General features: G+C 40.3%; 1 protein-coding gene across 1 annotated transcript; it reads right to left on the bottom strand.

Annotated features, from left to right (window-relative positions):
• Positions 1-24: 24 nt before the first annotated feature.
• LOC135566868 (basic immunoglobulin-like variable motif-containing protein) lies at positions 25-13318 on the bottom strand. The gene is made up of 7 exons (XM_065014459.1): positions 13194-13318; positions 3872-3967; positions 3200-3304; positions 2993-3087; positions 2563-2695; positions 693-776; positions 25-555 (listed from the first exon to the last, which is right to left on the bottom strand). Exons 1-7 carry the CDS (start codon positions 13274-13276, stop codon positions 417-419), a joined length of 735 nt encoding a protein of 244 aa, XP_064870531.1. The 5' UTR covers positions 13277-13318; the 3' UTR covers positions 25-416.
• Positions 13319-13543: the final 225 nt, after the last annotated feature.

The raw sequence follows: 13543 nt of genomic DNA, 5'->3' as shown, positions 1-13543 counted from the left end.
AGATATTAAGGAAAGAGATATTAAGGAGATGTTGTTTCACAGATGATAATATTACTCCTCGAGTTTGTCTGAGAGGGATGAAAAGGTAACTAACAGCTTGTCTCGTGTTTCGTCACTGAGCAGAGCAGCCCAAGCGTAGCCGTTGCTATGGTCACTCACAGACTCAGAGCCACCGTGAGCAGAGTGCATGCAGAGCGAGCAGCGCAGGAAGCCAGTGACAGACAGAGGAGTAGCTAATGGATTTACTTACAGAGGAAGTTATTTCTGATTTCTGGTTTCGGGCAGGGCCTTAAATTTGGCAAAAGCAATCAGGCCTGGGCAAGGGTCTGAATGTCGCGGGCATGGATAGGGCTTAAAAATCATGCCAGTTCTGGGCTCTAACACATCCTCATCCCATTGTTAGCATAACTGGTACCCTAACAACTAACATAACTATAAACTGAAACGAAAATGAAAACCTTTTTGGTTTTGCGGCACTGAATTCCCCTCTCCGTGTGACGAATATCAAGGTATTCTGGATTTTGTGTGTTCAGATCTGTAACAATATCAGCCCACCTAAAAACAACAGCAAGATACAGAAGTGAAACAGTAATCGACTAAAAGAAGACGACAACGTTGTACAACAACAACAACAACAACAAAAATACTGCATGTAATTTTTTGTAAACATTAGAAGTCAGAAAGGATCGTACTTTTTACAGTGAATAGCAGGGTGTTTCCTGCTTGGTTCACCAATCAGGATCCAGTGTTCCATTTCATTAGTTGGTAATGTACCCCTTAGAAGTAAACAAGAACAAGTTAACAAGGTACGTGGATGACAGCAGGAGGTACGTGGATGACAGCAGGAGGTACATGGTTGACAGTAGGAGGTACGTGGTTGACAGTAGGAGGTACGTGGATGACAGTAGGAGGTACGTGGATGACAGTAGGAGGTACGTGGATGACAGTAGGAGGTACGTGGATGACAGTAGGAGGTGCGTGGATGACAGTAGGAGGTGCGTGGATGACAGTAGGAGGTACGTGGATGACAGTAGGAGGTGGTGGATGACAGTAGGAGGTGCGTGGATGACAGTAGGAGGTGCGTGGATGACAGTAGGAGGTACGTGGATGACAGTAGGAGGTACGTGGATGACAGTAGGAGGTGCGTGGATGACAGTAGGAGGTGCGTGGATGACAGCAGGAGGTACGTGGATGACAGTAGGAGGTACGTGGATGACAGTAGGAGGTACGTGGATGACAGCAGGAGGTACGTGGATGACAGTAGGAGGTACGTGGATGACAGTAGGAGGTACGTGGATGACAGCAGGAGGTACGTGGATGACAGCAGGAGGTACGTGGATGACAGCAGGAGGTACGTGGATGACAGTAGGAGGTACGTGGATGACAGTAGGTGTGTGGATGACAGTAGGTGTGTGGATGACAGTAGGAGGTACGTGGTTGACAGTAGGAGGTGTGTGGATGACAGTAGGAGTTACGTGGTTGACAGTAGGAGGTACGTGGTTGACAGTAGGAGGTACGTGGATGACAGTAGGAGGTGTGTGGATGACAGTAGGAGGTACGTGGATGACAGCAGGAGGTACGTGGATGACAGTAGGAGGTACGTGGATGACAGCAGGAGGTACGTGGATGACAGTAGGAGGTACGTGGATGACAGCAGGAGGTACGTGGATGACAGCAGGAGGTACGTGGATGACAGTAGGTGTGTGGATGACAGTAGGTGTGTGGATGACAGTAGGAGGTGTGTGGATGACAGTAGGAGGTACGTGGTTGACAGTAGGAGGTGTGTGGATGACAGTAGGAGTTACGTGGTTGACAGTAGGAGGTACGTGGTTGACAGTAGGAGGTACGTGGATGACAGTAGGAGGTACGTGGATGACAGTAGGAGTTATGTGGATGACAGTAGGAGTTACGTGGTTGACAGTAGGAGGTACGTGGATGACAGTAGGAGGTGTGTGGATGACAGTAGGAGGTACATGGATGACAGTAGGAGGTACGTGGATGACAGTAGGAGGTACGTGGATGACAGTAGGAGGTACGTGGTTGACAGTAGGAGGTACGTGGATGACAGTAGGAGGTACGTGGTTGACAGTAGGAGGTACGTGGATGACAGTAGGTGTGTGGATGACAGTAGGTGTGTGGATGACAGTAGGAGGTGTGTGGATGACAGTAGGAGGTACGTGGTTGACAGTAGGAGGTGTGTGGATGACAGTAGGAGTTACGTGGTTGACAGTAGGAGGTACGTGGTTGACAGTAGGAGGTACGTGGATGACAGTAGGAGGTACGTGGATGACAGTAGGAGTTATGTGGATGACAGTAGGAGTTACGTGGTTGACAGTAGGAGGTACGTGGTTGACAGTAGGAGGTACGTGGATGACAGTAGGAGGTGTGTGGATGACAGTAGGAGGTACGTGGATGACAGTAGGAGGTACGTGGATGACAGTAGGAGGTACGTGGTTGACAGTAAGATAAAATGATTAGTAATCGAAAATAATAAAATGTAATGGGTTAGGGTTAAACGATGACCTGTTAGAAAGTAAATGCAGGGATATGAGAAGAATGTACCTGTAGGCCTTGGCTGCTTTGAAAGGTGTGGCCTCGAAGCCCACAGGACAGAAGTAGTGGTTCTGACAGTGGTAAATATAGGCCATGGTGTCATCTCTTAACCCCAGGGTCAACTTCAACAACGCCCCCTCAGCTGGAACAGGGAGGACAAACACTCAATTCAAACACACTCCATTTAAAATAAAATAAAACTGAATCATGCAGACAGTCTGAACTACTGTATGCTTTTTCATCATCTATTCAGTTTCATTGTCAACGATTTCTTTATATAACAGACAAACCCTAGTTGACAAACTAAAGGCAAAGGCCCCAAGCCACAATTGACATTTTTGACACATTTACTCTGTGTATTTCCAAAGCTGAGGCCAGCTTGTTATACATCATAGCCAATTTGTTAGTAGAGAGGATAGACGAGAGGAGAGAGGCTCACCAGTCTCCCCCGCTGTCTTGTGTTTCCCGTGGGGTTTGTACAGAATATAGGAACATCCTCGGACATGGAAATTGTCATTGATTTGCCTGAACCATCTGTTCACAAAGATTAAAAAATATATATATAAATATATATATATATATAATAATCTGTAGCCATAAACTGTGTGCATCTTGTTTCTAATGTCAGTATTTCTGAGTACTGTACCTCATCAGAGTAGTGTTGCCTGTAAAGGGACCAAACTTAATCTCCTCAAAAGGAGGCTGGAAGCCTAGGATCTGAAGAGCCCCCTCCTGGGAGATGGGTGGGAGACTGAAAATACACACAATAAGAGCCCCCTCCTGGGAGATGGGTGGGAGACTGAAAATACACACAATAAGAGCCCCCTCCTGGGAGACTAGGATCTGAAGGCCTCCCCTCTGGGAGATGGGTGGGAGACTGAAAATACACACAATAAGAGCCCCCTCCTGGGAGATGGGTGGGAGACTGAAAATACACACAATAAGAGCCCCCTCCTAGGAGATGGGTGGGAGACTAGGATCTGAAGAGCCCCCTCCTGGGAGATGGGTGGGAGACTGAAAATACACACAATAAGAGCCCCCTCCTGGGAGATGGGTGGGAGACTAGGATCTGAAGAGCCCCCTCGTGGGAGACTGAAAATACACACAATAACAGTCACATAGCTGTTAATCCTCTTATTTATGACACATTCAAAATGATACTGCACGCTATAATGTGATGGAAACATTTGTCTTGGTGTGTACAGGTCTTCTGTATTTACCTATATAACAAGTATAAAAGATGGAGTCTGTTTCCCCCAACGAGCGGTGGTCCCATTGCCCACACGTACAGAGCTACAGACAACGATAAAATGCCTACCTCCCTGCTCCTAGTGTGCTGTACAGAAAGTTCCAGCAGGAAACTAATGAAGATATCCCACATGACGTCTTGTACTGGGGGCGGCTGATACAGTACCTAGAGAACGGAGGGAGGGGAGGGGAGGGGAGGGGAGGGGAGGGAGGGAAGGGAGGGAGGGAGGGAGGGAAGGGAGGGAGGGAGGGGATGGAGGAAGGAAGGAAGGAAGGAAGGAAGGAAGGAAGGAAGGAAGGAAGGAAGGAAGGAAGGAAGGAAGGAAGGAAGAGAGAGAGAGAGAGAAAAGCATGACACTAATGAATGTCTCCTCCACCTGCAGTAATTTCTGGCTCTGTCCGAAATGGCACCACATTCCCGATATAGTGCACAAGCTTTAACCAGAGCCCTATTGGGCAGCAGTCCACTACATTCCCTATATAGTGCACTAGCTTTAACCAGAGCCCTATTGGGCAGCAGGCACCACATTCCCTATATAGTGCACTAGCTTTAACCAGAGCCCTATTGGGCAGCAGTGCACTACATAGTGTGCCATTTGGGATGCAAGCCCACTGTCATCATTATCAGTAGTTAATACAGTATAACTAGCTCTGTGATAGGTCTATCAGTAGTTAATACAGTATAACTAGCTCTGTGATAGGTCTATCAGTAGTTAATACAGTATAACTAGCTCTGTGATAGGTCTATCAGTAGTTAATACAGTATAACTAGCTCTGTGATAGGTCTATCAGTAGTTAATACAGTATAACTAGCTCTGTGATAGGTCTATCAGTAGTTAATACAGTATAACTAGCTCTGTGATAGGTCTATCAGTAGTTAATACAGTATAACTAGCTCTGTGATAGGTCTATCAGTAGTTAATACAGTATAACTAGCTCTGTGATAGGTCTATCAGTAGTTAATACAGTATAACTAGCTCTGTGATAGGTCTATCAGTAGTTACAGTATAATGAGCTGTGTTACCTCAGTAGTTAATACAGTATAATGTGCTGTGTTACCTCAGTAGTTACAGTATAATGAGCTGTGTGTTACCTCAGTAGTTAATACAGTATAATGTGCTGTGTTACCTCAGTAGTTACAGTATAATGAGCTGTGTGTTACCTCAGTAGTTACAGTATAATGAGCTGTGTTACCTCAGTAGTTACAGTATAATGTGCTGTGTGTTACCTCAGTAGTTACAGTATAATGAGCTGTGTGTTAGTTAATACAGTATAATGAGCTGTGTGTTACCTCAGTAGTTACAGTATAATGAGCTGTGTGTTACCTCAGTAGTTAATACAGTATAATGCGCTGTGTGTTACCTCAGTAGTTAATACAGTATAATGAGCTGTGTGTTACCTCAGTAGTTAATACAGTATAATGAGCTGTGTTACCTCAGTAGTTACAGTATAATGAGCTGTGTTACCTCAGTAGTTAATACAGTATAATGAGCTGTGTTACCTCAGTAGTTAATACAGTATAATGAGCTGTGTGTTAGTTAATACAGTATAATGAGCGGTGTGTTACCTCAGTAGTTAATACAGTATAATGAGCTGTGTGTTACCTCAGTAGTTAGTTGAACCTCAGTAGTTACAGTATAATGAGCTGTGTGTTAGTTAATACAGTATAATGAGCTGTGTGCTAGTTAATAGAGCATGAGCTGTGTGTTAGTTAATACAGTATAATGAGCCTCAGTAGTTACAGTATAATGAGCTGTGTGTTACCTCAGTAGTTACAGTATAATGAGCTGTGTGTTACCTCAGTAGTTACAGTATAATGAGCTGTGTGTTACCTCAGTAGTTACAGTATAATGAGCTGTGTGTTACCTCAGTAGTTACAGTATAATGAGCTGTGTTACCACCAGTAGTTACAGTATAATGAGCTGTGTGTTACCTCAGTAGTTAATACAGTATAATGAGCTGTGTGTTACCTCAGTAGTTACAGTATAATGAGCTGTGTGTTACCTCAGTAGTTACAGTATAATGAGCTGTGTGTTACCTCAGTAGTTAATACAGTATAATGAGCTGTGTGTTACCTCAGTAGTTAATACAGTATAATGAGCTGTGTGTTACCTCAGTAGTTAATACAGTATAATGAGCTGTGTGTTACCTCAGTAGTAGTTAATGAGCTGTGTGTTACCTCAGTAGTTACAGTATAATGAGCTGTGTGTTACCTCAGTAGGTAATACAGTATAATGAGCTGTGTGTTACCTCAGTAGTTAATACAGTATAATGAGCTGTGTTTTACCTCAGTAGTTAATACAGTATAATGAGCTGCGTGTTACCTCAGTAGTTAATACAGTATAATGAGCTGTGTGTTACCTCAGTAGTTACAGTATAATGAGCTGTGTGTTACCTCAGTAGTTAATACAGTATAATGCGCTGTGTGTTACCTCAGTAGTTACAGTATAATGAGCTGTGTGTTACCTCAGTAGTAGTTAATGAGCTGTGTGTTACCTCAGTAGTTACAGTATAATGAGCTGTGTGTTACCTCAGTAGTTAATACAGTATAATGCGCTGTGTGTTACCTCAGTAGTTACAGTATAATGAGCTGTGTGTTAGTTAATACAGTATAATGAGCTGTGTGTTACCTCAGTAGTTACAGTATAATGAGCTGTGTGTTACCTCAGTAGTTACAGTATAATGAGCTGTGTGTTACCTCAGTAGTTAATACAGTATAATGAGCTGTGTGTTACCTCAGTAGTTAATACAGTATAATGCGCTGTGTGTTACCTCAGTAGTTAATACAGTATAATGAGCTGTGTGTTACCTCAGTAGTTAACACAGTATAATGAGCTGTGTTACCTCAGTAGTTACAGTATAATGAGCTGTGTTACCTCAGTAGTTAATACAGTATAATGAGCTGTGTGTTAGTTAATACAGTATAATGAGCTGTGTGTTAGTTAATACAGTATAATGAGCTGTGTGTTAGTTAATACAGTATAATGAGCTGTGTGTTACCTCAGTAGTTACAGTATAATGAGCTGTGTGTTACCTCAGTAGTTACAGTATAATGAGCTGTGTGTTACCTCAGTAGTTAATACAGTATAATGAGCTGTGTTTTACCTCAGTAGTTACAGTATAATGAGCTGTGTGTTAGTTAATACAGTATAATGAGCTGTGTGCTAGTTAATACAGTATAATGAGCTGTGTGTTAGTTAATACAGTATAATGAGCTGTGTGTTAGTTAATACAGTATAATGAGCTGTGTGTTAGTTAATACAGTATAATGAGCTGTGTGTTACCTCAGTAGTTACAGTATAATGAGCTGTGTGTTACCTCAGTAGTTACAGTATAATGAGCTGTGTGTTACCTCAGTAGTTACAGTATAATGAGCTGTGTGTTACCTCAGTAGTTTACAGTATAATGAGCTGTGTTACCCTCAGTAGTAATACAGTATAATGAGCTGTGTGTTACCTCAGTAGTAATACAGTATAATGAGCTGTGTGTTACCTCAGTAGTTACAGTATAATGAGCTGTGTTACCTCAGTAGTTACAGTATATCGAGCTGTGTGTTACCTCAGTAGTTACAGTATAATGAGCTGTGTGTTACCTCAGTAGTTAATACAGTATAATGAGCTGTGTGTTACCTCAGTAGTTAATACAGTATAATGAGCTGTGTGTTACCTCAGTAGTTAATACAGTATAATGAGCTGTGTGTTACCTCAGTAGTTACAGTATAATGAGCTGTGTGTTACCTCAGTAGTTAATACAGTATAATGAGCTGTGTGTTACCTCAGTAGTTACAGTATAATGAGCTGTGTGTTACCTCAGTAGTTAATACAGTATAATGAGCTGTGTGTTACCTCAGTAGTTAATACAGTATAATGAGCTGTGTGTTACCTCAGTAGTAGTTAATGAGCTGTGTGTTACCTCAGTAGTTACAGTATAATGAGCTGTGTGTTACCTCAGTAGGTAATACAGTATAATGAGCTGTGTGTTACCTCAGTAGTTAATACAGTATAATGAGCTGTGTGTTACCTCAGTAGTAGTTAATGAGCTGTGTGTTACCTCAGTAGTTACAGTATAATGAGCTGTGTGTTACCTCAGTAGTTAATACAGTATAATGCGCTGTGTGTTACCTCAGTAGTTACAGTATAATGAGCTGTGTGTTACCTCAGTAGTTAATACAGTATAATGAGCTGTGTGTTACCTCAGTAGTTACAGTATAATGAGCTGTGTGTTACCTCAGTAGTAGTTAATGAGCTGTGTGTTACCTCAGTAGTTACAGTATAATGAGCTGTGTGTTACCTCAGTAGTTAATACAGTATAATGCGCTGTGTGTTACCTCAGTAGTTAATACAGTATAATGAGCTGTGTGTCAGTAGTTAACACAGTATAATGAGCTGTGTTATTTCAGTAGTTACAGTATAATGAGCTGTGTGTTACCTCAGTAGTTAATACAGTATAATGAGCTGTGTGTTACAGTATAATGAGCTGTGTGTTAGTTACAGTATAATGAGCTGTGTGTTACCTCAGTAGTTACAGTATAATGAGCTGTGTGTTACCTCAGTAGTTTACAGTATAATGAGCTGTGTGTTACCTCAGTAGTTAATACAGTATAATGAGCTGTGTTTTTCAGTAGTTACAGTATAATGAGCTGATGTTGTTACAGTATAATGAGCTGTGTGCTAGTTAATACAGTATAATGAGCTGTGTGTTAGTTAATACAGTATAATGAGCTGTGTGTTAGTTAATACAGTATAATGAGCTGTGTGTTACCTTAGTTACAGTATAATGAGCTGTGTGTTACCCTCAGTAGCAGCATAATGAGCTGTGTGTTACCTCAGTAGTTACAGTATAATGAGCTGTGTTACCTCAGTAGTTTACAGTATAATGAGCTGTGTGTTACCTCAGTAGTTAATACAGTATAATGAGCTGTGTGTTACCCTTCAGTAGTTACAGTATAATGAGCTGTGTGTTACCTCAGTAGTTAATACAGTATAATGAGCTGTGTGTTACCTCAGTAGTTACAGTATAATGAGCTGTGTGTTACCTCAGTAGTTACAGTATAATGAGCTGTGTGTTACCTCAGTAGTTACAGTATAATGAGCTGTGTGTTACCTCAGTAGTTACAGTATAATGAGCTGTGTGTTACCTCAGTAGTTACAGTATAATGAGCTGTGTGTTACCTCAGTAGTTAATACAGTATAATGAGCTGTGTGTTACCTCAGTAGTTACAGTATAATGAGCTGTGTGTTACCTCAGTAGTTAATACAGTATAATGAGCTGTGTGTTACCTCAGTAGTTACAGTATAATGAGCTGTGTGTTACCTCAGTAGTAGTTAATGAGCTGTGTGTTACCTCAGTAGTTACAGTATAATGAGCTGTGTGTTACCTCAGTAGTAGTTAATGAGCTGTGTGTTACCTCAGTAGTTACAGTATAATGAGCTGTGTGTTACCTCAGTAGGTAATACAGTATAATGAGCTGTGTGTTACCTCAGTAGTTAATACAGTATAATGAGCTGTGTTTTACCTCAGTAGTTAATACAGTATAATGAGCTGCGTGTTACCTCAGTAGTTAATACAGTATAATGAGCTGTGTGTTACCTCAGTAGTTACAGTATAATGAGCTGTGTGTTACCTCAGTAGTTAATACAGTATAATGAGCTGTGTGTTACCTCAGTAGTTACAGTATAATGAGCTGTGTGTTACCTCAGTAGTTACAGTATAATGAGCTGTGTGTTACCTCAGTAGTTACAGTATAATGAGCTGTGTGTTACCTCAGTAGTTAATACAGTATAATGAGCTGTGTGTTACCTACAGTATAATGAGCTGTGTGTCAGTAGTTAATACAGTATAATGAGCTGTGTTACCTCAGTAGTTACAGTATAATGAGCTGTGTGTTACCTCAGTAGTAGTTAATGAGCTGTGTGTTACCTCAGTAGTTACAGTATAATGAGCTGTGTGTTACCTCAGTAGTTAATACAGTATAATGCGCTGTGTGTTACCTCAGTAGTTAATACAGTATAATGAGCTGTGTGTTACCTCAGTAGTTAATACAGTATAATGAGCTGTGTTACCTCAGTAGTTACAGTAATGACCTCAGTAGTTAATACAGTATAATGAGCTGTGTGTAGTAGTTACAGTATAATGAGCTGTGTGTTAGTTACAGTATAATGAGCTGTGTGTTACCTCAGTAGTTACAGTATAATGAGCTGTGTGTTACCTCAGTAGTTACAGTATAATGAGCTGTGTGTTACCTCAGTAGTTACAGTATAATGAGCTGTGTGTTACCTCAGTAGTTAATACAGTATAATGAGCTGTGTGTTACCTCAGTAGTTACAGTATAATGAGCTGTGTGTTACCTCAGTAGTTAATACAGTATAATGAGCTGTGTGTTACCTCAGTAGTTACAGTATAATGAGCTGTGTGTCAGTAGTTAATACAGTATAATGAGCTGTGTGTTACCAGTAGTTACAGTATAATAGTTAATACAGTATAATGAGCTGTGTGTTACCTCAGTAGTTACAGTATAAATGAGCTGTGTGTTACCTCAGTAGTTAATACAGTATAATGAGCTGTGTGTTACCTCAGTAGTTACAGTATAATGAGCTGTGTGTTACCTCAGTAGTTAATACAGTATAATGAGCTGTGTGTTACCTCAGTAGTTAATACAGTATAATGAGCTGTGTGTTACCTCAGTAGTAGTTAATGAGCTGTGTGTTACCTCAGTAGTTACAGTATAATGAGCTGTGTGTTACCTCAGTAGGTAATACAGTATAATGAGCTGTGTGTTACCTCAGTAGTTAATACAGTATAATGAGCTGCGTGTTACCTCAGTAGTTAATACAGTATAATGAGCTGTGTGTTACCTCAGTAGTTACAGTATAATGAGCTGTGTGTTACCTCAGTAGTTAATACAGTATAATGCGCTGTGTGTTACCTCAGTAGTTACAGTATAATGAGCTGTGTGTTACCTCAGTAGTAGTTAATGAGCTGTGTGTTACCTCAGTAGTTACAGTATAATGAGCTGTGTGTTACCTCAGTAGTAGTTAATGAACTGTGTGTTACCTCAGTAGTTACAGTATAATGAGCTGTGTGTTACCTCAGTAGTTAATACAGTATAATGAGCTGTGTGTTACCTCAGTAGTTAATACAGTATAATGAGCTGTGTGTTACCTCAGTAGTTAATACAGTATAATGAGCTGTGTGTTACCTCAGTAGTTAATACAGTATAATGAGCTGTGTGTTACCTCAGTAGTTACAGTATAATGAGCTGTGTGTTACCTCAGTAGTTACAGTATAATGAGCTGTGTGTTACCTCAGTAGTTACAGTATAATGAGCTGTGTGTTACCTCAGTAGTTACACATATAATGAGCTGTGTGTTACCTCAGTAGTTACAGTATAATGAGCTGTGTGTTACCTCAGTAGTTAATACAGTATAATGAGCTGTGTGTTACCTCAGTAGTTACAGTATAATGAGCTGTGTGTTACCTCAGTAGTTAATACAGTATAATGAGCTGTGTGTTACCTCAGTAGTTACAGTATAATGAGCTGTGTTACCTCAGTAGTTAATACAGTATAATGAGCTGTGTGTTACCTCAGTAGTTAATACAGTATAATGAGCTGTGTGTTACCTCAGTAGTTACAGTATAATGAGCTGTGTGTTACCTCAGTAGTTAATACAGTATAATGAGCTGTGTGTTACCTCAGTAGTTAATACAGTATAATGAGCTGTGTGTTACCTCAGTAGTTACAGTATAATGAGCTGTGTGTTACCTCAGTAGTTACAGTATAATGAGCTGTGTGTTACCTCAGTAGTTAATACAGTATAATGAGCTGTGTGTTACCTCAGTAGTTAATACAGTATAATGAGCTGTGTGTTACCTCAGTAGTTACAGTATAATGAGCTGTGTGTTACCTCAGTAGTTAATACAGTATAATGAGCTGTGTGTTACCTCAGTAGTTACAGTATAATGAGCTGTGTGTTACCTCAGTAGTTAATACAGTATAATGAGCTGTGTGTTACCTCAGTAGTTACAGTATAATGAGCTGTGTGTTACCTCAGTAGTTAATACAGTATAATGAGCTGTGTGTTACCTCAGTAGTTAATACAGTATAATGAGCTGTGTGTTACCTCAGTAGTAGTTAATGAGCTGTGTGTTACCCTCAGTAGTTACAGTATAATGAGCTGTGTTTACCCTCAGTAGGTAATACAGTATAATGAGCTTGTGTTACCTCAGTAGTTAATACAGTATAATGAGCTGCGTGTTACCCTCAGTAGTTAATTACAGTATAATGAGCTGTGTGTTACCTCAGTAGTATAATGAGCTGTGTGTTACCTCAGTAGTTAATACAGTATAATGCGCTGTGTGTTACCTCAGTAGTTACAGTATAATGAGCTGTGTGTTACCTCAGTAGTAGTTAATGAGCTGTGTTACCTCAGTAGTTACGTATAATGAGCTGTGTGTTACCTCAGTAGTTAATACAGTATAATGCGCTGTGTTACCTCAGTAGTTAATACAGTATAATGAGCTGTGTGATTAATACAGTATAATGAGCTGTGTGTTACCTCAGTAGTTACAGTATAATGAGCTGTGTGTTACCTCAGTAGTAGTTAATGAGCTGTGTGTTACCCCAGTAGTTACAGTATAATGAGCTGTGTGTTACCTCAGTAGTTAATACAGTATAATGAGCCTGTGTAGCCACCTCAGTAGTTACAGTATAATGAGCTGTGTGTTACCTCAGTAGTTACAGTATAATGAGCTGTGTGTTACCTCAGTAGTTAATACAGTATAATGAGCTGTGTGTTACCTCAGTAGTTACAGTATAATGAGCTGTGTGTTACCTCAGTAGTTAATACAGTATAATGAGCTGTGTGTTACCTCAGTAGTTACAGTATAATGAGCTGTGTGTTACCTCAGTAGTTAATGATGAGCTGTGTGTTAGTTAATAGTAGTTAATGAGCTGTGTGTTACCTCAGTAGTTACAGTATAATGAGCTGTGTGTTACCTCAGTAGTTAATACAGTATAATGAGCTGTGTGTTACCTCAGTTAATACAGTATAATGAGCTGTGTGTTAGTTAATACAGTATAATGAGCTGTGTGTTACCTCAGTAGTTACAGTATAATGAGCTGTGTGTTACCTCAGTAGTAGTTAATGAGCTGTGTGTTACCTCAGTAGTTACAGTATAATGAGCTGTGTGTTACCTCAGTAGTTAATACAGTATAATGAGCTGTGTGTTACCTCAGTAGTTAATACAGTATAATGAGCTGTGTTACCTCAGTAGTTACAGTATAATGAGCTGTGTGTTACCTCAGTAGTAGTTAATGAGCTGTGTGTTACCTCAGTAGTTACAGTATAATGAGCTGAGTGCTAGTTAATACAGTATAATGTATAATATATTACCATCTCCTGAGGTCCAGGACTTTCCTCTGTTTGATCTCGTCCGGAGAGGCCTGCAGGTTCCTACTGCCCCCTGAAGACTTCATCTTCTTCGTACCGACTCTCTTTATGTTGCCTGAAAATAGGACACAAAGTTAAAACAATCGCTCATACAAGACAGAAACTAAAAGTAGGCTGTATCTGTCAAGCGTTCATCAGGTCTGAATATAACTGCTCGGTGTGGCGACTAATGTTCCTTGAAGTTATAATTGTTTCTGAGAACAACACGGTACTTAATTGTTCCATTTCTTTCAACAACAAAAAAAAATACTCAGCTTGTCACTGTGAAATAAACACAGTCCCCTCATTCACCC

Source organism: Oncorhynchus nerka, unplaced genomic scaffold (genome assembly GCF_034236695.1).
Source record: "Oncorhynchus nerka isolate Pitt River unplaced genomic scaffold, Oner_Uvic_2.0 unplaced_scaffold_3102, whole genome shotgun sequence".
Lineage (NCBI taxonomy): Eukaryota > Metazoa > Chordata > Actinopteri > Salmoniformes > Salmonidae > Oncorhynchus > Oncorhynchus nerka.
This window is presented reverse-complemented; position numbering and strand designations above follow the sequence as displayed.

Excerpts from the sequence above, each read along its gene's own strand:
- LOC135566868 (XM_065014459.1), bottom strand. The coding sequence starts at position 13,276 with ATGAAGTCTTCAGGGGGCAGTAGGAACCTGCAGGCCTCTCCGGACGAG. Across the intron at positions 3,088-3,199 it reads GGCAACACTACTCTGATGAG|ATGGTTCAGGCAAATCAATG; the intron begins GTACAGTACTCA and ends CTTTGTGAACAG. Across the intron at positions 2,696-2,992 it reads CAAGACAGCGGGGGAGACTG|CTGAGGGGGCGTTGTTGAAG; the intron begins GTGAGCCTCTCT and ends TCCCTGTTCCAG.